Source organism: Lutjanus erythropterus, chromosome 12 (assembly GCF_056507025.1).
Source record: "Lutjanus erythropterus isolate fLutEry1 chromosome 12, fLutEry1.hap2, whole genome shotgun sequence".
Lineage (NCBI taxonomy): Eukaryota > Metazoa > Chordata > Actinopteri > Lutjaniformes > Lutjanidae > Lutjanus > Lutjanus erythropterus.
The window spans coordinates 30,738,312-30,762,505 of NC_139328.1; the positions used below are offsets into that span (position 1 = coordinate 30,738,312).

A 24,194-nucleotide genomic window follows, 5' to 3' on the forward strand; every position below is an offset into this window, starting at 1 on the left:
TTGTAATTTGTACTTTTGAATACTTAAGTACTTTGAAAAGCAAGTACTCTAGTACTTTAACTCAAGTAAAATTTTGACTGAGCAACTTTCTCTTGTAGTTGAGTAATACTTGACCACGTGTATCTATACTCTGACTCAAATACTGGGGTTGAGTACTTTGTCCACCCCTAAAGAGTGGTATCAATCGTCTCATCTAACTCCCTGAAAGAAACTGAATAATCATATGCCCCAAGAGACTTTTCTATGTCTGGTTCTTCTATAGTTCCATATGTACCTGAGGTTTCTAGGTGGGTGTGTCACAGCTCTGTAAGACCTTCTAGTTATGTTCACATGCATCTTCCCAGAAACATAATTCCAGCCTCACTGTGAGCAAATTAACATATTTCTCAAAATGTTGAGCTCTTACTTTAACTTAAATTTCTCTGTGAATGCTCATGTGGACCATACAGCAGACTACACCTTATCACTGTAATAATATATCTCAAATAAGCCTGTCATATTGACAGACATCGCACCATTTACAGAGGTTAGAGATACACTGTATCATTAATAAATGCCATCTCTTAAAGAGGAACAGGCCTTTCTGGTGTGTTTCTTCTTGAGTTTGATACACCAACTGACACACCAGTTGTTTTATAAGACTATTGACATGTTTTTGAATGAGAATCAATATGTCTCTCACTCTTGGTACGAAGCACAAATCTTTGGCTTTTCAAAACACTTTTCCAATAGCACTTTTCTATCTTTGCTCACAAGTAGCTCTGAACATTCACCTAATGCTGCAGTACTTAACAGCAAAGGGAGAGCATAAAGAGTTTATGAACCATGGACCTCTCATAGACTGGTCTCAACACACTGACTGAAAGCCTCAGTCTCTATAAAAACTTATCTTTCGCACTGACCTGCTACATCTTATGGTTTGAAGGGGAGAATAATAAGACAAGGAAGTACAATGGGGTCTTACAGTTCAGTATGACTATAGAATTAGCTGAACACCTCTGCTAAAGGGACTGCTTGACCTTGAAAGAAAAGAAACTATGAATACAATGAAATAGATTTTATTATGTAGAAACTGAAGACAAAATGTACAATATTCACATTAGAATATGGTTGTTACAAACAGATGTAAATGGAATTAATTCCACCAAAGATTCAATATCAGACAATAGAAATGTTAACCTTGTTCTTGAATTGCAACAAAGAATTAGAAAAAAACATGACGTGTTAACACCAAGGAATACAATGCTATGGTAGAAATGTAAAAAACAAAGCTGGATTCAAAATGAACCTCTTAACAAATCCACCCACCACACCCACCCGCACACATATGGGTAATGACAATGGTGTTTCAGTGAGAGGATCAGTTTAGTTCTAACTCTAATGGGAACTGCAACAGGGTCCACAGAACATCTGTACTTCACAGTGAAAGTTAGCTTCATTATATTTACACAAAACACTGACCAAACACACAAAACAAAACCTAAAGAAAAGAGTAAGTACAAAATATGAACCACTGTTTGAATCCATATTGTTAGTTGCCACGATGTAATGCACAGTCCCAGCCTCTTCTGATTAAAGAACCAGTGTGTAGGATTTATGGGGATCTATTGGAAGATTATGGCAGAAATTGAATGTAATATCCATTAGTATGTTTAGTTGGTATCATCACCAGAAAATAAGAAGGTTTTTTTTTTTTTACCTTAAGCTGGGCATACACTGTGTGATCTTACAAATGTTGTTAAATTACAGCTCTTACAGTGAAAGTAAATTGTCTGCGACATGGAGCAAATGATTTATGTGCTCACACTGGCATTATTCAAAACAGTCAGTAAAGATTTGCTTGAAAACTCTGATGCAGGTAAAATTCTTTTACTAGCAATAACGCTAACAAGGCAGAAATGTGCTTTCTTGATCGTCTTTGCCAACTTATATGGACTCACAGAGGGCTAGGGAAACATGGACAGTATGGTTTGTCCATTTTGCAGAGAGAACTGCAAGTAAGCTAGCTATGTTTTGCTGTCCATATTTTCTTGTTGTGTCACCATGGCATTTTCTGACACGCTGTTGCCACGTGCAGGTGCAGTGAGAAAAAAGGCACTGACCTTAGGGGTTCGACTCGAGGCTCTGCTGCAACTGCTTGAGAGCCTGACAACAGCTGACCAAAATTTCTGACATATCAGAAATTCATCGGTTTCAGCAGTTGATTGGTCCTTACTCCTTCTTGTACACTGCATGGCAAACAAGAACGACAAAGCTTAAATTTGGACTGACTCTAAAATGAGTGGGTCAAAAATTGGGTCAGGAACCAGCTCAAATTAAAGAATGTATGCCCAGCTTTAGAATGAGTTGTTTGTATCTACAGAGTGTGTGGGTCGTCTTCCAGAGAGTCAGCCATGTTGAACTGCCTTGTCTCTACAGTAGAGAGGGACATTCACATTTGTCGCAAGTTTCATGGCCACCGTAGTTTCTTCCTCACATTTGGAAGGGGAGGGTGAGGTGAGATGATTGCAATCGACAAGCTCTCTGCTAGATGCCACTAATCCTAGACATTGGTCCTTTAACATACTAACCATTTCTGATAATGTTAGCCATTCATAATTATCTTTAAAGGGTTGACTTGGAGACAGAAAGGTATGGTTCAGTTGTTTTTTTTCCTTTTAATTATCAATGTTCATCTCCCTGACCCATTTTAATGTCATACAATCAATCATATGAGGATCTCTGAGAGGCTGATTGTGTTCCAGGTTTCCCCCAGCAACCACTGACTGACACTCTCCCCTCTTTTGAAGCCCACATAATAATCTGATGCTTCACATCACTGCACCAAGGTGATTTCCTTTAATGTCTTTAATTAAGTCCATCAACATGTTGTTTCATGTTAGAGCACAATTAACACCCCTTAGCAGTGGATCTCGTAGGCAACCTGTGATCCGAAGAGGAGACTCTGACTGAGGAAGAGCTCCTCTGGGTCTGTTGTTAGGGGTCCCTCTCCTCCGTCTGCTGGGTTTCTGCGAAGCCCCATTCCCCCCGATCTGGTCAGTGTGTGCACCATTTCGTGGTCCAGGAGAGCCTCCTTCATACCTTTTTGCTGGACAAAGCCGCTCATCATGGGACACCTGGATGAAGTGGAGCCCAGGACAGGCTTGGTCCTGTTGAGTACGTACATCTCGTGGCCGTGGTCATCACGGTACTCCTCCAGCTGCGCAAAGGTGGTGGGACCATCGGAGTAGTCATTCACATAGAGGATGCTTTCTTCTTTGCTGGTGCAGTAGGACCCGCCCTCTTCTTTGCGGTACTGCTGGTGACGAGTGTAGATCATGATCAAGAGGAGAATGGCAGTGAGCGCCAGTAAGGAGATGCCAACAGCGATGGCGGTCTGTGTAGCAGGGCCCAGAGCATTGAAATCCATGCTGTCTTGTTCATAAAGTGGCTCCTGGCTAACATCCAGAACCTCTGGCTGATAGAAGGAGTTAGATGATGAGGAAACAAAGGAGTGTGTGTTCAAACGAGGCCAGAACTGGGATGAGTATGAGGAAGAGGACATGTTGACAGCCAGATGAAAGGTAACTCTAGCTACACCACCGGGGTTCCAGGCTTCACACTCGTAGCGCCCGGCATGTGCTACAGTCACATTGCTGAGGAACAGCATTCCACTGCCCATGTCCGGATCAAAACTGTCCCTCTCGCCACCTTCCTCAGTACCTCGCACAACCCCCTGGATTCCTCCAACACCTCCAACTTTGATCCCTCCATTGCTGGGCAGGGCTGTCACCACTCCTCCAGCCCCGGGCCTGAAGAGCTCACCGTTGGGTCCCAACTCTTGAACCAGGCCTCGAGGTGATAACTGAGGCTTGCCGTGGGAGGCTTTCTTCCAGGTCACCTGAGGCTGAGGGTATCCTGAGGCCTGGCAGGAGACGCGGAGGCTCTCCCCTAGTCGCACTGTCAGGTGGCTGGGCTCAAGCTGCACCACGGGGGGGATGCAGACCAGGCTGTTGGGAGCCACCTCCACCAGGCTGAGGTGGGAGAGGCGAGGCGGTTCGGAGCACATCAGCCGGCGCTGTTCGGCGGAGCTCAAGAGACGCTGTCCATCTTCTCTGATCCAGGTTCTCAGCCAGCCCAGAGCACAATCACAGCGCCATGGGTTCTCTGGAGGTGAGAAAGAGATGCAGACAAAGGAAACAGGTAAACCAAATGTAAGGTCAAAAATTAACCTTGAACCCCAACTTTTAAACCAACATGGATGAAAATAACTTAAAGTGATAGTTTTGATTATATGAAGTTGGGTTATATAAAGAAGTAGGAGTACTGCTGAAGGAACCTAAGCAATGTGTTGCTGTAGACAGGGTCAGCAGCAAAACGTACAAGCCCCTAAATTTGGTGGCCCAAATGCAAACTTATGTAAACACAATAAAGAAAAGGCAACTTAAAGCAAATTTACACAGCCTTTCTAAGTGTGACAGTTATGCTGTCCACCTCCCCATGAATTGTGATGTGGTATTTCCTGAAGGCACTGCTTCCAATGAAAAATTTGCTAGACTTCTTAGCTAGCTGAAGGAACTGGCAGCACACACCGCAGTACGTTATTTCCTTAGATGTGTCATAGATTGTCATTTGTGTTTCTGGTTCTCCTGTAAGGATCACAGTTTTTTTTTTTAGCAGTTTGAGTAGGCTTACGACATATTGGTAGCCAGCTGGCAGTGAGTACTGTTTGCAGTTTTCATAAAATGTTGCTTCTAATTGAAATGCACATAGGAATCAGGGTATTTGTGGAACTGTAAAATGTGTCACCAAGGTTCCCAGTAGGGGGGTAAATCTTGGGGTCCCTAGATGGAATATTTGGAGGTGACTTTTTGTGGCCATTGCCCATCAGGCCATGGTTAATATCAACTACTACCTCATGCAACTCCACTTCAAATAATCCAAACTATCCCTTTAAAGTGCAATACTGAACAAACTCCAACTGCTAATAACTGCTAATGAAGATAATGTTATAGGACTGAAAGCTCCAGAAGAGCTGCTCAATGGACCTTGAGGTGGTGTTGTTTGGTATCCAAATTGATTTTGCTTATAATAACATAAACTTTCTTTGATCTCTTGGAAAGGAGGTCCCTTTTTCAGAGGCCATTCCTGCAATTTATTCTTTAAAAGTGTTTCTGAGGTTTTTTTTGTTTCTCATTAAGGGTTTATGCTTGGGTGAAACCCTTTGAAGTGCAAGGGCACTTAATTTTCCCTCACTTGGGTCTGTTGGTTGTGACTGTTGCAGTGCATTCTAAGGCAGTGTCAGCTCTTCAGAACTGTGCTATCGAAGCATTTTTCAAGGGACTTTGACTTGAATTCAGTCTCAAAGGATTATGACATATTACAGCAAGACATAATGTGATCTAGGAATTCTGTCACAGCTCTGCCTACCTGTGACGCGGAGCACCTGCAGGCTGACGAGCGGCTTGAGGGATGAGGCTCCCAGTGTGCGGAGGTGATTTCTGCTGAGGTCCAGCAGAGCCAGAGATGACAAGCCGGACAAAGCCTGCTCCGCTAGCAGCTCTATGCTGTTTTCCTGCAGGTGGAGTTCCTGCAGACGCTGCAGAAGCAAGAAATGTCAAGTGTAAAGACAGGATGAATCAATTCCACCTGACTCAGTGTGTACTGTATTACTGTAAAGGACGGATTAGTCAAACATGTTGTCATGAATTGGATTTACAGTTGCAGCCGTCATTCTATATAATCCATAAAAAGACATCCCAGACTGAAATAGCTTTGCTAAGCTTTTTTTTACTTTACCAAAAAGGATTACAGCAAAGGTTTTTGAAAGGCTTAAAACAAAATGAGCATTAACCATGCTGTCCATCCTTCCTTCAAGATACTGTAAAGCAACAATGAATGTGTGTTCTGAGTTTGTCACACCACATAAAGGTGTCATTAACCAAACAACCAAATTTGATTGATTAAAAAAAATTGCTATGTATATAAAATTAGGTCTCAAAAATCATAAAAAATAGCAGTTTTCTCTGCTCCGTAATGCTGGAAATATGGACACTCCATCTTTATTGGACATGTCCAGGTATGTTTGAGCCACCAGAGCCAGAGGACGGTGACAGGATGATATTTTTTTTTTCCATTTGTGTCAGGTTGTTGGAACTGAAATGAGCTGAAGTGAACTGCTGGGCTGATTTGGACTAAGAGAGTTACTGAAAGTACATTCGTAACTGATCAGGAGGGGGACGGGAGGGGGACGCAGCATCATTTGTGTGTCACTTCGTGGGGCTTATTTAGCGTCAGGGGGACCATGGCTTCGGCACGTCATTGAGCCATGTTTCAAGTCCACCCAAAAAATCTTGAACACGGAAATCATGAACAACAGTCTACTGGTCTAACTCCAGAATTCAGTGCTGCATACTTCACAGTGTTTTCACATGTTTTTAGCTTTTATGTTCTAACATGTATACTGTGTTCGGAAGAAAAACTTCTTTTTCCTTTACACAGACTTCAATTCATTTGTTTTTGTGAGTTTGCCAACCTGCAGTCCCCTGAAGGTGTAGTCTTGCACCCTAGTGATCTGGTTCCCAGCGAGGTACAGGATCCGGAGGTGCTCCAGACCCCGAAACATGTCCGGGGTGACCAGGTGGATGAGGTTGCCGTTGAGGGCAAGCTCCAGCAGATGGCTCTGGCTCAGAAACGCCCCGGGCTCCAGGGCTGAGATGCTATTATTCTGAAGGTAGAGGTAATGGAGGCTGCCCAGCCGAGTCAGGTCCTGAAGACGGATCTGCACTATGGCGTTGTCCTGGAGGAAGATGGTCTGTTTGGGAGACAAATCAAGGCAAATGAAATTAGCAGAAGCTGATTGCATTACAGACACGGAGGAGCTGATGTGATGTTTGAGCTGCTGGTTTGTTTTGTACAATAAAGTGAGCGTGGCCTGTTGCTGTGCTGTGCTCACTGGGTAGAAAAATGTTTTAACCATGAGCAGAGATTACATTAGCAACGGGGCCACCTTTACAGCTATCTGCACTCACCGGGCTGTGCAGAGCTTTGGATATATGTTAATGTAGGCATTACAAACAATGTGGAACAAGCTAGTTCAGGATCATGATAATAATGACTCTGACAAATGTGGCTTGTGCAGCATTTCCCCCCCTTTTTCAGTGCTTCAGTTATTTTGCCAAATGCTGCAGAAATCACAGACCTTGTCAGCAAACATCTTCAAACAAGAAATGTTTGAGTGATTGGAGCAACATGAGGGAGTGTGTGATCCATAATGCATGTCTGTTTGCTTGATTGGTAATGTGCATTCACTGGTGGTGTTTTCAAAGAAGCAAACACGGGCCACAAGGTAAAGCATGATTGACGAGATAGACCTGCTGATTGAGGTTAATGGAACAATTTATCCGGGACATGCTTTTCATTAATATTCATGAACCGCGGTAATGTTGGGGGGCCTGAACTCAAGAGGAAAAGACGGTGTAATGTTAAACATCTTCTCAACAGATGATCAGAGGGTGTGCAAGAGTCACTTTCCGAGCAAGAATGAATAATTACACAGCCAGCAGCGCGGCCCCTCCCTCAGGCTTACATCAAAGAGGGTCACGGCGAATTGATTAACCACAATCATTTCAGGGTAATAAGAATGGATCAGAGGGAGTCAACTGATACAAAGCCACTGATGTGGCAGGGAGGGAGGGGGCGGTGTCAGCCGCAATGCCCTGGCAGCTAGTGTCATAACTTAATGTCGATTGTCCAACTGACCTCAGTGACAGAGGGGACACCCTGCGGGATTTCTTTGAGCCCGAGAGATCCGCACTCCACTGTGAGGCTGTAGCAGCGGCAGCCGGAGGGGCATCCTAGAGACGACCGGGGGACGCAGGCCAGGATGAGTAGGATGACTCTGGAGAACCACAAGAGGACCATGTTGGCTTTACAGTAGACCTTCAGAGACAAAACCTGGAGAGATAAGGAAGAGATGAAAGTAAACATCAATCATTCAACTTGATGACTGTCTTCATTAGGGGACGGAAAATGAACGATTATATGTTTAAATTAAAGGCAGTTGACATCGACAGTGAATCAACTTAACAAAGAAATAGAGGTTCCTGGACATTGACATGTGGCCAGGGATCAGGTTTCCTGACATTTATATATGCCTAATTTTAATGAGGCGAAAATACACAAACTCTAGATGACTGGTTGTAACATTAGGGCCTGGTCACACGCGCAATTTAAGAGGAGTTGCCACATATTTGTGTCCTTTCTTTGAATCGTTTTTAACTTTGGCAGACTTTGGTGGGGTAGGGTCAAAGCCTCAACGAATAGCAAAGACATATGTGTGTCATTTGCCACACCTGGCCATTACTTCTAGACAGGATTTTCTGGATATTCTGGTTGTATGTGTGTTTCATCACTAGAGAGACATGTTCAGATCATCAGTGTTGCAGTTACATCTACTGAAGTGAGGATGCATAAAGTAATACACATTTGTATGACAAAGGGCTCAGTTATGCAGAATATAAATGAAATATGCTGAATATTTAATCGATCTCCTCCAAACAGCAACTGTCTAATCATAAAGTGCAACTTGGGCCTGCAGGCCTGTCAAGCCCTGTATTTCTCTACATGTTGAAGCGGTGCACATGGGGCTCTAAGAATAGTGCCACTTCATGTAACATAAGTTTAGTGTGTGGGGTCTTTTTTGTTTTGTTTTTTTGTTTTTTTTCTAAAATTCAGGCTTTGTTATGTGAGGGGTTTGAGGAGGAGGATGTGGGCTGGTGCAGAATCAAAGTGGGCCAACAACGACGCATCTCTCTCTGGCTTGCTCTCTGTCTAAACTTAGCTTAGGTCTTATCCCAGGCTCTCTTCCAGGGATGATGGCGGGCCAGCTGGTCTGGCTGTGTGACAGTCTGAAGGTTTGCTCTGCTTAATCAAATCTCTGTGCTTCTTTTTTCTGAAGTTAATGAGTTTATTTCCGTTGTCTTTTGTAAACATGTCATATTTCATCATCCGACCAATGTTTGCATAGATATAGCTTTAGCATTAGTCTTTTAGCTTTAACATTATACTGTGTACACAGCCGTTACGTGACTTTACATATTGAAGACACACAGGGTAACAGCAAAAATGTGTCAGATGGAAACATTAAAAAGTCAGCTGGAGATGGACTTCTCAGCTGAATCAAGGAGTTTAAGCATTTGCATTAGCTTACATCAATAACCAGTAACACTCACATTGCTAGTGAGAGTTATCATTTAGTCAACAAAATCCACAATCGTCAGCTAAAAATGAGAGGCTGCTTTTACTCATTTCTCTGTGTAATTGAGAATCTAATGTACAGTGAATTTCAATGTTAAATCTGCCATCATTGTAACTCTAGGCTGCACTGGGAGATTGGAAAGCATGACAGGAACAGTAACTAATGAGGGCTTACTTAATATAAGGTATTATTTTCTCCAAAAATGCAACATACTTTACACAAAATGGCAACTGCAGATACAGGTTTCAATCCCTGGAACCCAGCTGTTTCTTTGAGCTGCAGGAACCAATTTGCTTTGCTTTTTGGCACACTTTAAACAGGTATGTCAGATTTGTTCCTCAATCACACAACAGCTCTTTCCCAATTTAACGTGACTTTTGTGTTTTTTTCATGGCATTCAAGCTGAAAAAGTGCCACTCAGGTGTCTTTTTGCCATTCAGTTGACATTACTTCCGCATACTCTGACGTCAGGTGCATAACCTTTACTTCATGATCAAAGCAAAGGCTGACGTTAGCTGCAGATATGTCATGTAAATGGACTGTAAAATGGCTCAAGGAAGCACTGATAAACCAGCAACCAGAGATCATAAGAGTATCCACGCGTCCTCGCCTGTTTTCCAATTCAATTATCTGTCTATTCAGTGGAATTGCAGCAGCTTCTATTATGGGCTTCAATTAATTAAAGATGTGATAAAAGATGTGCAGGTTGCCTCAAGGACCTCTCTCTTGTCTTTTTAATGCATGCGCAAACACACTCACACTCTCCCTCTATTTCGGTCTCTCTCTTTGTCTTACAAAGACACACACACAAATGTGCGGCAAAGAGACGGAGGCTCCGTTTTGACCCCTGTAATCTCAGAAGCCATGCTTACCTCCTCAAAGCAAATCTCAAGTGGTAGCCAGCTCTAATCATCTGATCAAAAAACATCAGCATTGGCCCCTCACTTCACCTTGCAGCAATATCTTCCTTTGATATAAACCCATCACTGAGCAACTCATCTATGCACTTTTTTTATATTTCTTATACAGCCCGGAGGGGATTTATTGTTCCGCTCGACTGTTCGCATCAAAACGGCCTCAGACTCGCAGTCCAACACCATGTAGCCCGGCAGAGCTCGCAATAGTTCATCTGCAGCAGATCCTGTGAAGATACCGCGGGGTCGGGGATATAATACATGTTGAAATGTCACACCGAGCCCGTCATTCTGCTCCAGTGACAGCAGGTAGATTTATTGTGCTTTACTGAGCCGCGTGGCTCATTCGACAGAGTCTTGATCCGGTGGAGAAGCAGACATCTCATTGATCCAATCTAAAGTCTCACATTGTTATAAAACATTCATGTGCACCCCAGCCGCCTCTGCGTATCCCATTGAGCTTGTCTGCCTTGTGAAATTTCTCGTTTGCTTAAGATTGCAGAATCAGTCAGACAGATAATTGATAGCATTTACATCTCAGCTCAGAATGATTTGGAGATCGTCTAGTTTATTAATTATTAGAGAGCACACAGATCTCATTACAGCTAAGTGATGAAAGGGGGTCCCGTGTCTGAAATAAACTGTGACTGATAAATATTAAGTCTGCGGGGTGTTTGAACTCTTCTGTCAGATTGATATCAAGCGCGTCTCATTTGCAGCGTTATAATCCACAGCAGTAATTTAATGTCCAGGCGCAAATGTGGGAGGATCGCTATTTCAGTAGCTGAGAAGTCATTCTCAGTGCAGACACACTACATTATTAAATAAATGAGCAATGAACTGGATTTTAATATGGCATGTTTGATTTAGAGCACATTTAGAAGGATAGCCAGCTAGATTAATACAAAGTGACCTACATAAGCTGTTCAATCATCTTCTCTCAGCAAAAACAGAGACACTTATTAACAAAAGCATGCCATTTCCTCTCTGGAGCTCTCTAAACAAGCGTGGAGAGAAATTATGTGTCCCATTGTTAGGGAGAGAAAGACAAAAATTGAATTTTGAATAAGGCCTTGGTCTGTCATTGAGCTTTTGTTACTTCTCACAGTGAGATGACTTTTAAATAGCTTTGACTTGCTTGAAAAGTGTCAGAAGGGAACCAGAGAGGAAGACGATCGCCTGCCCTCAGCTAAGAATACACAACAGAACAGGATGCACAGTCTGTTATTTGTTGTTAGAATATGAGACCAACATCAATGCAAATGACATCCTGCCAGGTAGAGAAAATAGCTTATGCATTTCTCTGCTCATTTTGGCCTTACCACGTCTTTTTTTTTTTTTAATCGTGCTGTGCATTCAGTGTTAGTGCAAGGCTGATGAGATGCAGAGACAAGGATAACCTATGGAGTTATCAGCAAACAGAGAGACTGTGATGACGAAAATACCATCCTGGAAGCGGATTCTTTAAATAATGCTGCTGACTGCAACTTGTCTCACAGTATATCCTGCTCTGTTATTATTATAGATTCAGTTTGCCCTCACTGCGCTTCACTCTCATCTTTTGTCATGCTGATGTGGGATTTCAGTAGTAAGAGGTCAATTTGTTCATTTCAGTCTCAGTAATCCTCTGCGGAACATGAGTAATCTGCACAATCAGATGCTTGTTAGCTAAGCCGCTCTCGGCGCTGTCGACGTTTTCACGGAGGGGGGCTGCTTTGTTTGGCTTTAAAAAAACGAGGTCAGCAATATATCTCTATCAACTGTGTGGAAACGTGTAAATAGGATGATTAGAGCCTAATGTTGTGTACATAGATTTGAGTGTTAAAGGAGAGCGGCTCCTGCCAGAGCAGATGTCAGTCAACAAATGCCAAAGGAAATCTAATAAAGTGCACATCACACAAAGCCTGCTCAGCATTCAGTATCTGCCTCCACCTCCTAACATGCATCCACACACTGCGGCTCGGCAAACATCATTTTGTACCGGACTTCAGAGCAGCGGAGTTTGTTTGTTTGGGCATTTCTGAAATTACAATTGTCTCTTTATTCTTGACATAGCGCTTTGTTTTCACGCCCCACACAAATCATCCTTTGCTGAACAATCACAGCCGGGCTGGCCAAACATTCACAGCACAGTAAATTCTCTCTCTGCATAGTGCTGTTATGATTTTGCCTTGTTTTTTTTTCCGAGGAGGAAGGGTAGGTGTTGATGTGTCGGAGGTGCAGCCAGACAGCCACAGTGCTGGAGGCAGAAGCAAAGTTCACATCCCTGTGCTGCCACCGGAGCAGGTCGGCCTCATCCGTTGTTATGGTAACTCTTGTTATGAGGGAAGGTCTGTGCCCGAAGGCCAGGCACGGTTCCTGTGAGCCGGTGTTAGGCAAACAGCTCCACAGAAATAGAAGCTGTCATTTCCCGCGGAAAATTGCTCACAGGAACTTGAGCTATGTGATGACCCAGAGCTAAATCGTAAATTCTCTTTTAGTTCGGCTCTCTCTTTCTCCCTGCTTGAACTTTTTGCTTTCCCCTTTCTCCCGTTTTACTCCCCTGCTCCCTTCACGGTTTGTCTGAGAGCCTCCATCATTTTCCCCTTCCCTCCCCCCCTCTGACCTCCTTCTTTTCTCATCTCTTGTCCTTCTGCTCTGACTGACAGGTGCTAAATCATTTGTCTCAGAGCATCCTTTTGTCCACAAATAGACTGAGTCCAAGGCGAAGGGAGAACGAGGTGGCACTAACCCAAGAGTAACACTCTGACTTTGAGCGATAGTCTCCACCATGCACACAATAACACACAAGTACACTCTGAGAAATAAGGGTTCTTCCTGGGGGGCTGAGGATCTACCTGAACCATTTGTTTTTGAGGAACCCTTTTATAAAGAAAGGGTTTATCAAGGGCCCTTTTGGGTTCCATTAAGAAACATTTTCATTCAAAGATCTCTTTTAAAAGAAAGACTTTTTTAAGGATTGTTGAAATTGGAACTCTTTCCCCATCAAGGTTTACATGGATCATAGAATAAAAAGGTCTTGGTAGACCCTTCTGGGTGGGTTCTAGATAAAACCCTTGAATATAAAGGGGTTCTCAGCTTAACCCTTTTGGTGAGTTTCAGGTAAAAGCCTTGAATCCAGAAGGGTTTAAGCCAGAATCCCCTGGATGGGTTCTATATAAAACCCTTGATATATAAAATGGATTGTGGTAGAACCCCCTCGGTGGGTTATAGATAAAACCCTTGAGCTACAAAAGATTTCCCCCTGAGCGGGTTCTAGTCGAAACCCTTGGAATATAAATGGGCTCCCAGTTTAACTGCCCAGATGAATTCTTATTCTTATTTGCACCCTTACTGGGATTCTGGATAGAACCCCTAGACAGTATTCTTGGTGGAACCATTACACCATAAAGGGGTTCTCCTTTTAGAACCTCTCATGGCCTTTTCCACCAACATGGAACTGGCCCTATCCCAGTACATACACCTAACTGTTCCAAGCATTTCCACCAAAAATAAATTGGTTTGGAATTCGAAAAGGTGGTTCCCAGCTGGAACCAAAAACTAGCAGGTTTTCCTTGGGAACCAAAGTGGGCTTGTCATATTCTACAGAATGTTGTGAATTGTGCAGTGTCCTCTGTTGATGACATCCTTGATTATATGGTTCCACTCAAAACCGGTGGAGACACATGCTGATTCACAAGATAGACCCAAGGTTCCAAAAATGTTGAACGGAACCGGTTCAAGAACCAGAGCTAATTTGGTGGAAAAGGATCTTCATAGGGGGTTCAGGGTGAAATTTTCACAGATGGTTCTAGTTACAACCCTTTATGCCGGGTTCTAGATAGACGTCAAAGCCGTTTTCCACCAAATGAGCTCTGGTTCTTGAACCAGTTCTGTTCAAGATTCTTGGAAACTCGGTGCTGTCAAGTGAACCAGCCTTCATTTCCACCAGTTCTGAATAGAATGGATGGATGTCATCAACAGAGGACACTGCATAGTGCACAATAAACTGCAGAATATGACATGGTTCCCAGTGGTTCCCAATGAAAACCTGCTATTTTTGGTTCCAGCTCGGAACTATCTTTTGGTTTTCCAAACCAGTTTATTTTTGTGAAAATGATCCAACGTTCAAAATTAGGTGCAGTTCCGTGCTGGTGGGAACAGCCTATGAAAGGTGCAACTTTTATACAAGGTTCTACCAGGAACCAAAAAGTGTTCTCCTGTGGGAACAAACTGAAATCCTTATAATTGTAGTTATCACCTTTATTTCTAAGAGTGTACACACACTCATAAACATGCAGAGCACACCCACAAAGTAGCACTTGTACACAAGCACCAGCCACCAACACTCAGGGACACACACGGTGACTGTCACACACACAGACACACACACACATACAGGAGGACACACACATGCTTATGCACTCACACATCCTGCCGACAACCAGCAGTAGCCATCATCATTCACAGACACAGACCAAGTCAGATACAAACTGGCAGACATATACGCACTCTCACACACACTGGCACATATTTTTGTGTTAGCGGTAAAGGAAGCTCTGCTCAGTTAATAAGCCTGCATTGATTTCTTTATTTTTCCACTACTACTTTGTCCAGCTGGGCTCCACAGACATTGATTTTCACCATGAAAGCAGATGTGGAGGAGGGGGGTGGGAGGTTTGGGATCGCATTTATAAATGTCTGTGTTGAATAGACACAAAGTAAATGAGAGCATGTTGCTTATAGGCAAAGTGTGTGTGTGTGTGTGTGTGTGTGTGTGTGTGTGTGTGTGTGTGTGTGTGTGTGTGTGTGTGTGTGTGTGTGTAGCTCACTGTCAGGCTACCTAAGGCAGAATCACCCTCTGAGCAGCAGCAGCAGCAGCAGCACTCTGCCACCTCTCCCAGTGGAGCATTTAGTCTAAAACCCTCACTCTGTCTCCCCGTGCTTAGACAAACTCAATAAATCTTCACATCTTCACATGATAAACTGCAGTGACAGGTCTGTCTGCGATGCAGAGACCGCATGTTGTTGGTAATGTAGGCTGGCCGGCAGAAAAAACTCAAAGGTTATTGATATAAACTGCACGGAGGCTCGCAGCAACCCAGAAACTCTGATTCTGTCTGGGGCAATAAGATGCTTTACAGGGAAACTACAGTGCTGCTACTCCAAACTGTAAGTGCATTCAATCCAAAAAATGAACTTATTTTAAGATTCAACAAGTCTTTGTGCTGGAATTATTGCAGCCTGATTTGATTTGTGACTGCTAATTGAGAAGTAAAAGAGCAATGGCAGCTGTATCACTGCACAATCAATACCCATTTTCCACACAAGATTTACTTTTATGCACTTGCTGCCCAGGAAGGGTGATTGTAACGTCACATCGTCATTGCTCAAGCTTTAAAAAAGCTTTTAAAGCTCTTTTAGCCCTCAGACTTTCTGTTTTGTTACTGTTGTGCGCTTTCTTCTCTCTAAAATCCCGTTCTTTATCTGCATGACTAAGCAGAGGCATCCCTACAATAGCTGCGAAAAAAATGTATGATTCACAACAACTAAGTATCATGCACAGAAATCATATTGCATTTGGAGAGAAAGCTATTCACAAAGATACAATTAATATAATACAAAATAAGGCGCCACTTTCTGTGTTGTAATAAGGCACAAAAAACACATTTATGCGACTGCTGCCAGTCTGTTTACTCAAAGCCTGAATACAATGAGGAGAAGAAACACATGGTCACAAATCTCATGCACATTTACTGCTTCTCTAACAATCTGCATTTTGAGCACCATTTTTATATGACACCCTTCAGCAATGATATTACAAACTGATAACCCGATTAATGGTTAATAAATCATTAACTAAAGCTTTATAGATCACTAACAATCCATTATTAAGGACAGCTTTTGGGTTTCTGGGTCATGAAAAATCCCTCTGACTGATTGGACTGGATGACATTTAATCCTCTGGAAAAGAGCTGCAGAAGATTTGTACCAAAATCCATTTATTAACAACTTATGAAGCTTGTGTTATTACATCTTGTTAATATTTAAAACACCAGCCAAAAGGATCTTTTACAACCTGGCAACCCAGGATTTGTTGTTATTATTGGATTATTACTGATCTAAAAATGATTAGTAAAGATTTATTAGTTACAATTTATAAACCCTTTAAAACACTGAATTTGAGAGTGGTACCCAAAGTGATCAAGAGTAATCCTCCTTTTGGGAAATATGCTGATTTGTTTAGAGCATTAGATGATAATATCCATACTGCAGTCATGCATTTAAAGAAGCTCATGACATGGCTAGTGGAGTGCTTATTGCTTACGTGTTTCCTGTAAAAACGTGCAGCTAGGGAGGGACTTGTTGAAGACAATGATTGGCATTTAGAGTAGCTAACATCTATGTGCAGAAAGGAGATCAGTCATATTAGCGTTCGCTGATTCCTCGAACATGGCTGGACCAGGACCAAAACAACCTCTGTGACCAACAGAGGCTAGCTTGATAAAAGGGAGCAGTAGGTGGTTTTCTTGCCAGGTTTGCCTCCTGACTGAGTCACGGCTAACCAAGCTAACAGCAGTTAGCGGTTAGCTAACTGACTTCATCCCGGTGACCAGCCATGTTCACTGAGCCTGGTTCTGCTGCCCGCTAAAAGCAGCTAATAGTCACAATTAGGTACTTAAGCGACACGTAAGCTATCAGGAAACTCTAAAATTAAATAACAGAGAGCTGAAGCTGAGTAGCCCCATGACATCAGAAGGAAAAACAGAAAATATTTTCTGCATAAAATATGATCTAGTTTCACCCAAATCAGTCAAAAAAGTTGTGCTTTTATACAGCGTGGCCCCCAGAGACATTCCAGTCTTCTCCAGTGAATAGATCTTTGTTCTATTCATAAAGCATTTCAGCATTACAGTGGATGCAAATTTAGTCACATCCTCAAGTGCAGGATGAATCATCAAAAGCTTTTGATCATTTTCAAAAAACAACAACATAAAAAAAATATGAAATGCTATTAAAAATACCCAAGGATATTGTTTTTTAAATCATATTTTTTGTCATTGTTGGGCTAGATTCTGACCTGTAGGTGACATAAAGTGAAATACATATGTGAACACCTAAATGCTGATTTTGTCATCATGATAACTTTAAATATGAAGCTACACTTAACAGCTGATTAGCTTAGCTTTATTCTTACATAGCCAGACCTTTCTCCACACTTTGTTTTGGTGCTGTGCCAGTGCTAGAGGAAAGTTATGACACACTGACTCATTTGTATTTCTTTAAACCTATCACAATCATCTTAGGTGGCGCTAGATCCACAATGCAGCGACAGGGAATCCTCAAAATAGCATCAGGAGTAACTTGTTTTGGTGAAACATTTGCACGTGTGAAGGCGAGATCTGGCATTAAAATGGCTAAATCCACGCAGTGGAAGAGTTAATAGCTGTTAGCTTGTTTATGCTTGTACCGTTAGCGACCAGGTTAGGGTGACTTGCCATTTTCAGCGTGTAGCTTGCTAGCTCGTTTTTGTTGTTGTTTCGCTTAGCGTCAGGGATTTTGAAAAGAGTAACATGCAGATTGTGGAAGGAGAATGCCCACTGAAATAACAGGCTTGTTCCGACAGCCTACTTCCTGTGAGTCAGACTAGCTTAGCTTAGCATAACGACTGGAAAAAGCAGCCTCCAAGAGCTTAGTAAATATAAATAATAGCACAGTATATGTTGTAAGGGCTTTTATTCTGGACTCAGTGATTGCCTTGTCTTGTTGTGTCCATGAGGTTGTTAGGCAACCAGTGAAGAATTTTTGTTGGTTTGCTCATTTCCAGCCTTAATGCTAAGCTACTGCAAGTGAACCAGTTGCTCACTGTAGCTTCATATTTACCATACAGATAAGAGAGCAGAGTTACTGGCAGGGAAGCATATACCCCAAAATATCCTTTTAAAGTGATAGTTATGTAAATTGAATGAAAGGGAATGAGGCATCCACCGTGGTCTGTGTTTGTATGTGTGCCTTTGTCACTTGTATCCAGTCAACATGCTGGCAGCAGTTTCATAAATGGTTTCACCTTTTGAAAAATAACTCTCTGTAATTCCTGCTATTCACAGTTCAGAAGAATCCCTGTGTCAACATCGCCGCTCTGACGCTTACTCCTGTGATTTCTCATGATTTCTTGTGCCACCCCTTTTCAAAATGACAATTTTCTCTCATGTCTCTCTAACATGCAGAAACGCACGCTGTCCATTCTAATTGTCAAGGTTGGTTGATGCAATCGATTGGAGCAATTTCATTCACAGCAGCTTCATGTGTCAGGCTGCAGGATTTATGAGTCAGTGGATTATATGCCCGAGCGGAATGTCTGATTTTTGTATTTCTTTTGCTCCGTTTTTCATCAATCCACCTCTGTTCGCCCATTCTTGTGCAGTGTGTCACACTGACTGGGCGAATAGGAATGTGTAGTAACAAGGGAGGCAAAAGTGGACACACACCAATCACATCTGACGGTTTCTCAGTAGTTTTTGGTCCACATTGTAATGGATGGATGAGATCAGACAGGTTGGAAGACAGATGAAACAGAACAATCCCTTCCATTTTAATATTTTCTCTCAATTTTAATAAAAGTATCCACATGAATGAATTCGTATTTGATTCTGTTTCCTTTTAAGCTGTTGCATTATTGTGTTTCCCCCCTGCTGTTCCAGATGGGTGAATATTACTCCTTTTTATGGCAGTTTAGTTGAAAGTGCAGGTATTATTCAAGCAGCAATAAGAGCGTGTGGGAAGTGTGTGCATGTGTGTGTGTGTTTGTGTGTCCAAAAATGAAATGAATGCTTTGCAATGCTTCGATAACGATTGCTTATCATCCCCGCTATATTGCATTTCAGTAATATTGGGTGTGCAGTAGCGTCTACAGAAGGAGTCATTGAATCCTCATAAATTATGTTTCTTTGTTGCCATGGAAGTGACAGCATCTGCGAACAGCATGTGATGGATGTCAGATGTATGTCAAATTACACTCTGGCGTGTTCCCTATATTGTGGTTATCTGCATGTGAAGTCTGGCATAGACGAAGACGGGAAATAATGAAACTGAAAAAAGTAATCAGTTTTTTCTCGTCCTCTTTCTCATGCATTTCTTATTTCAGCTGATCTTTGCCACCTCGTCCATATCGCTCTCAGGTCAGGCCAGAATTGGGGGGAGGGGGGGTGGTGCTATACAATTACAGCCAAGAGAGATTTCACTCATCATTGTCTGGCAGACAGTAACCAATGAAAAATTCAAGATCTCTGCAGGCATAAGAAGTCAACTTGTCCATACGGATCTGTTCACACAAGACAGATACCCGCCACCCCCACCCTGGGAGTTAAACAAACAAGGCCCTATCTCGGGGCCCGCTGTTTGGCTCCACACTGCTGCATGTGCAGAATAGCAATTAAGCAGACAGACATGCGTTAAACCTGTGACATCAAGGAAGAAACTGTGACACTTGAGAGAATGAGAAAACGCGGTCTAACTGTAGGGTCAGATGGTTTATAATAGTGACTTAATCAAACTCTGTTCTTCCTGGCATCTCCCATAGTGTCACTGTGATATTCCTGCCAGATTCTTATAGGATGTGTGCTGTGCTCAGCACTGATCATATTATACTCCCTTTTTTTTCCCATAACGATAGAATCACTTTAATATCCCCATGTGATTTCAACATATAGGAGCTCTGCAGGGAAATTGGTATAGTTTGTATTCTAAGACTAAGCCAGCTGTTTTAGTGTTGTAGTACTGCGGCATGATGGGAGAAACTATAGGCAATCATCACTGTTGTGACACATTTATTTCAATTGTTTGTTGATAAGAGAAACAGCAAGACCATTTAAAGGACCAGTGTGTAGGATTTAATGGTGTCTGGTGGTGATCTTGCAGACTGCAAACACCTTTTCTCACTCTTTCTTTGCAAGTGTGTAGGAGAACCTGTGGTGGACAGGAAACTCATGCAAAATGTGAAAGCCCATATCTAGAGCCAGTGTTTGGTTTGTCCAGTCTGGGCTACTGTAAAAATATGGCGGCTTTCATGGAAGAGGACCCATACCCTCTGCAACTATAAAGGACTCATTCTAAGGCAATGAAAACACAACTATTAGGCTATTTGCACCAAAGTGCCTGTCTCTAACATGCTAGGCTATGTACACTTGTGTGGGAATAGCACAATAGTGCAAATAGTCATATTGGGCAGTCAACCCCAGGTGCAAATAGTCATATTAGCTATTCCACCCTGTGTACAAATATACATATTTACTATTCCACCCTGGGTGCAAATAGTCATATTGGCTATTAAACCCTGGATGGTCCTCTTATAATCAGGTGATTATACACTAATGAAAACATACTTGTGAATGTTCAATTTCTGCAATATTCTGTCAATCAACCCCTGTAATTCTTACACACTGGACCTTTAACAATGACACATCGAACATTATTACATATAATAGAATATAAAATAGATGTGTACTCAGTGTATCAGATACATCTCACCAAAACAAAAGCAGTCTAAAACAAAAGCCCTGCTATGTTTGCAACATTTAGCATGATTATATGGCTCATTTTTTTGTTGTTTTATAGAGGTTTTGATTCAACTTGATGCTATACTACTACATACATAATGTACATATGGACACGTCACTTTATTAGGCTCACCTGTGTGGTTTAATGCAATTCGATCCAGATGTACAGCCATAAAATTAACTTTATGAAGCCTATAATGTTTGTTGACACTGTCATAGAGGTTTTAATTCAATTTTATGTTTTAGTACTGAGGTCACTTTTAGTGCTGCTGTTGTACTGGACTGCATTATATTCACAGTAGGGGCGTCACAATGTGCCGGTTTTGACGATAACTGTGAAATTTTAAGAATGGTATATTGTTATCATGTTTACAATACAGAAAAGATAATACTATTGGGCCTTGTGTATCTGTTGTTTATCAGTTCATCTGGTTGCATTTTCACCAGCCAGTAAGTGTAATTGCACATTTTGTACGTGTTTGTACAGTTATGGTTACAGACTCTGTCTCCACCTCACCACACTTGTATTTTGTGAGTAATTAATTTGCCAAAAGAGAGATGAAACACAACAACAAAGTTTGAAAATCATTTGTTGTTATTTCTATTGATATTGTTATAACATATTATTACTGTGAATTCTTTGGGCCACAATAATCATGTAATGATAATCTGATGTTGTGACGGCCCTAATTTGGAGGTTTTTTTCTTATATTCTGCCCTCCTCAAGCAAAAAAGCAAAAAAAATTTGGAACACCATTCAATATAATGCAGTCCACTGCGACACAATCGTTAACTATTACCTCGATAATAAACATATAATTCAACATACACGTTTCCCATTGTCATCAAGAGCTGAACATTATGAGCTTCATAAACACTGATGTTATAGTAGAAGGATCAGCAGGGAACAATAACATTAAGTGGATGTGTTACAGTGGATAGTCTACAGCAGTGATCCTTAAGTTGGGGTCTGTAGCTGCTGTTGTATTCTATTACATTATACTGAGAGGTGTTTATAATATTTTGTCATCAATACTGTAACAATTTGGGTAGATTAAATTGGACTAATACTAGCCCCTGGCCTATATAATAACATATCACCTGTTTACTATTAACACATATTAACATGAAATACTGAGGGCATGTGAGGGGAACTGATTCTCAGTTTGGGGTTTGAATGCCTTAAGGGCAGGGCTGGGTAGTAACTGATTACATGTAATCAGGATTACATAATCAGATTACAATGAAACTTTTTTTTCATAATAACCAGTGCGACATTAATTCATAAAATGCGCATCTGGCATTCAGGATTCCTTACAAATCTGCTTTAAAAAAAAAAAAAAAAAAAGAACCCTATCCAAAAATGCATTTTATTTGCAGTTAACATTTTCATGGCTGCGTCCATTTTTTAGTATAAGGTTAAAAAATGTTCAATATTTGATTTTGAAGTAATCCAAAAGTAATCAGATTATAATACTTTTTTGTAATACAGTGGATTATGTTAGTAATTACAAAAGTTGCAGTGTAATTTGTATTCAGTAACTGACTTCTAAAGGAATCTGACCAGGGTTATCTGAGAGTCAAATAATGACGTCTGATTTCACCTGAACTTCTTTCATCTTGGTATAATCCTCGTTACAAGTGGGGCTGCAACTGAAATTGTTTTCATCGTTGATCAATCTGTTGATTATCTTCTTGATTGATCGATTAGTTGTTTGGTCTATAAAATGTCAGAACATGGTGAAAAATGTCAATCGGCGTTTCAAAAGCCCGAGGTGACGTCCTCAAATGTCTTGTTTTGTCCGCAACTCAGAGATATTCAGTTTACTGTCAGAGTGAAGAAACCAGAAAATATTCACATTTAAGAAGCTGAAATCAGATCATTTTGACTTAAAATAATACTCAAAAGAGTTGGCGATTTAATTTAATCGTTGACGACTAATTGGTTATTCAGATAATCCTTGCAGCTCTAGTTGCAAAACACATAAGAATACAGATCTTTTGTTCCACTCTCATACTATAATCTCCCAAAGTCCACTGCAGACCGTTTCATACTTCAACAGAAACATCTTTTGTGTGCTCTCTGGGATTGAATTCTATCAAATGTGGCTGCATGATCCTCAACGGCGTCTACATAACTGTGGTCTCTGACAAACAACATCTATTTCTTACTATCCCAAGCGCACACTGTCCCTCTTTCCCCCTCTCCAACACACAACTGCATCTTACCGTCTCCCTGCGTGCGCGGACTTGATCTTGGCAGCAGTCTCCTCACTTGCTCGGGCGACTTGGAAGACGAGAAAATGCAAAAAGAAATATTATTTTTTTTTTTTTTTAAAGGAAAAAAGAGGAGGAATCCCACTTGAAATCAGTGCGGAGAGCTGAGCCGGAGCATTGTTATCCCTCTGCTCTGCCCCGCTCGCTCCTGACTGGGCAGCGGTTTACAGTCCGCGCAGCCTGCTCGGCTCGTCCATTGTAATTGGATGCTGGGAAGAGAGCCGGAGGAAAGCACCGGACGTCAGCGCGGATGGTGGCCGACTCACACTCTGATAGTCTTTGATTCGTTTTTTTTTCCCCTCTTCCCCCTCCTTTCCCCCCCTCAACGCGGATGTTATCTTCCAATAGTGACCCACTCCTCTAATTATCCCTGCTTGAACTGACTCCCTCCCCTCTCTCTGTCTCTCCCTCTCTCTCTCTCTCTCTCTCTGTGTGTGTGTGTGTGTGTGTGTGCATGAGTGGGAGAGAAAGAGGAGGGGAGTGTCTTTTCATTCACTTTCAAAAATGAGATTTTCTCATCTCTGCCTGGAACTGATTGTTACATTAAACTTTAAGTGTAATTTCCGCCGCCAAATGAAGCAGCATGGTCACTTTATTTTGAAACGAGGCGCAGAGTGATTTCAGCACCACGGACAGCGGCCTTGTCTTTTATTATGAAAGGTTACGGCCGTGAGATTTGATGGTTCCACGCTCCGTCACTGACAGACTGACGCTCGTCGGTGTGTTTCCTCCTGCCGTGGCACCGGCAGGACGAAAAAAGCGTGGAAAAGCGCGGAAGTTGAAAAAGTGCCGTTTCTGTCTCGCCAAGGACGAGTGAATTCAAGCTGAACGGCGGTCCCTCAACGCCTCACAAAACTATTTATTGTTCAGTCATAGCAGGCGGCCACAGTTCATTACTGGCTGTGAGGAACAGGATTGAATTTGAACAGAGGTTACATTGTATTTTACAGCACCTTCAGGCTCCATGTCATTTGTAACATCGAAGTGCCTGGTTGAACAGATTCTGAGGTCAGGGCTCAGTTCCCTTCATTGCCCAGTGCACTGGTGGTTCCTGACTTTCTTTTGTCTTAACATAACTTCATTATAAAAAAAAAAAAAATCCAAGTGTTTGTCCTGTCTTAACTCAAGTTTACCTTCCTATAAAAAGGGCCCAATGGGACCTTACTTTGGCAAAAAAACATGAACAGTATTTTATTCAGCAAATAATCTTTGTTCCAGTTTGACTTGCGC

The 24,194-nt window shown here is 41.9% G+C and overlaps 1 protein-coding gene across 1 annotated transcript; it reads right to left on the bottom strand.

Annotated features, from left to right (window-relative positions):
* Nucleotides 1-2,078: 2,078 nt before the first annotated feature.
* Nucleotides 2,079-23,257, bottom strand: lrrc24 (leucine rich repeat containing 24). Its single transcript, XM_084733154.1, has 5 exons — nt 22,917-23,257; nt 7,741-7,935; nt 6,515-6,793; nt 5,410-5,578; nt 2,079-4,146 (listed from the first exon to the last, which is right to left on the bottom strand). The coding sequence occupies exons 2-5, from the start codon at nt 7,900-7,902 to the stop codon at nt 2,900-2,902; spliced, it is 1,857 nt and encodes a 618-aa protein (XP_084589280.1). The 5' UTR covers nt 7,903-7,935; nt 22,917-23,257; the 3' UTR covers nt 2,079-2,899.
* Between the last annotated feature and the right edge of the window lie 937 nt (nt 23,258-24,194).

Coding starts and splice junctions, on each gene's coding strand:
- lrrc24 (XM_084733154.1), bottom strand. CDS start 7,902: ATGGTCCTCTTGTGGTTCTCCAGAGTCATCCTACTCATCCTGGCCTGC. Junction 6,794..7,740: donor GTGTCCCCTCTGTCACTGAG/GTCAGTTGGACA, acceptor TCTCCCAAACAG/ACCATCTTCCTCCAGGACAA. Junction 5,579..6,514: donor ACACCTTCAGGGGACTGCAG/GTTGGCAAACTC, acceptor TTGCTTCTGCAG/CGTCTGCAGGAACTCCACCT.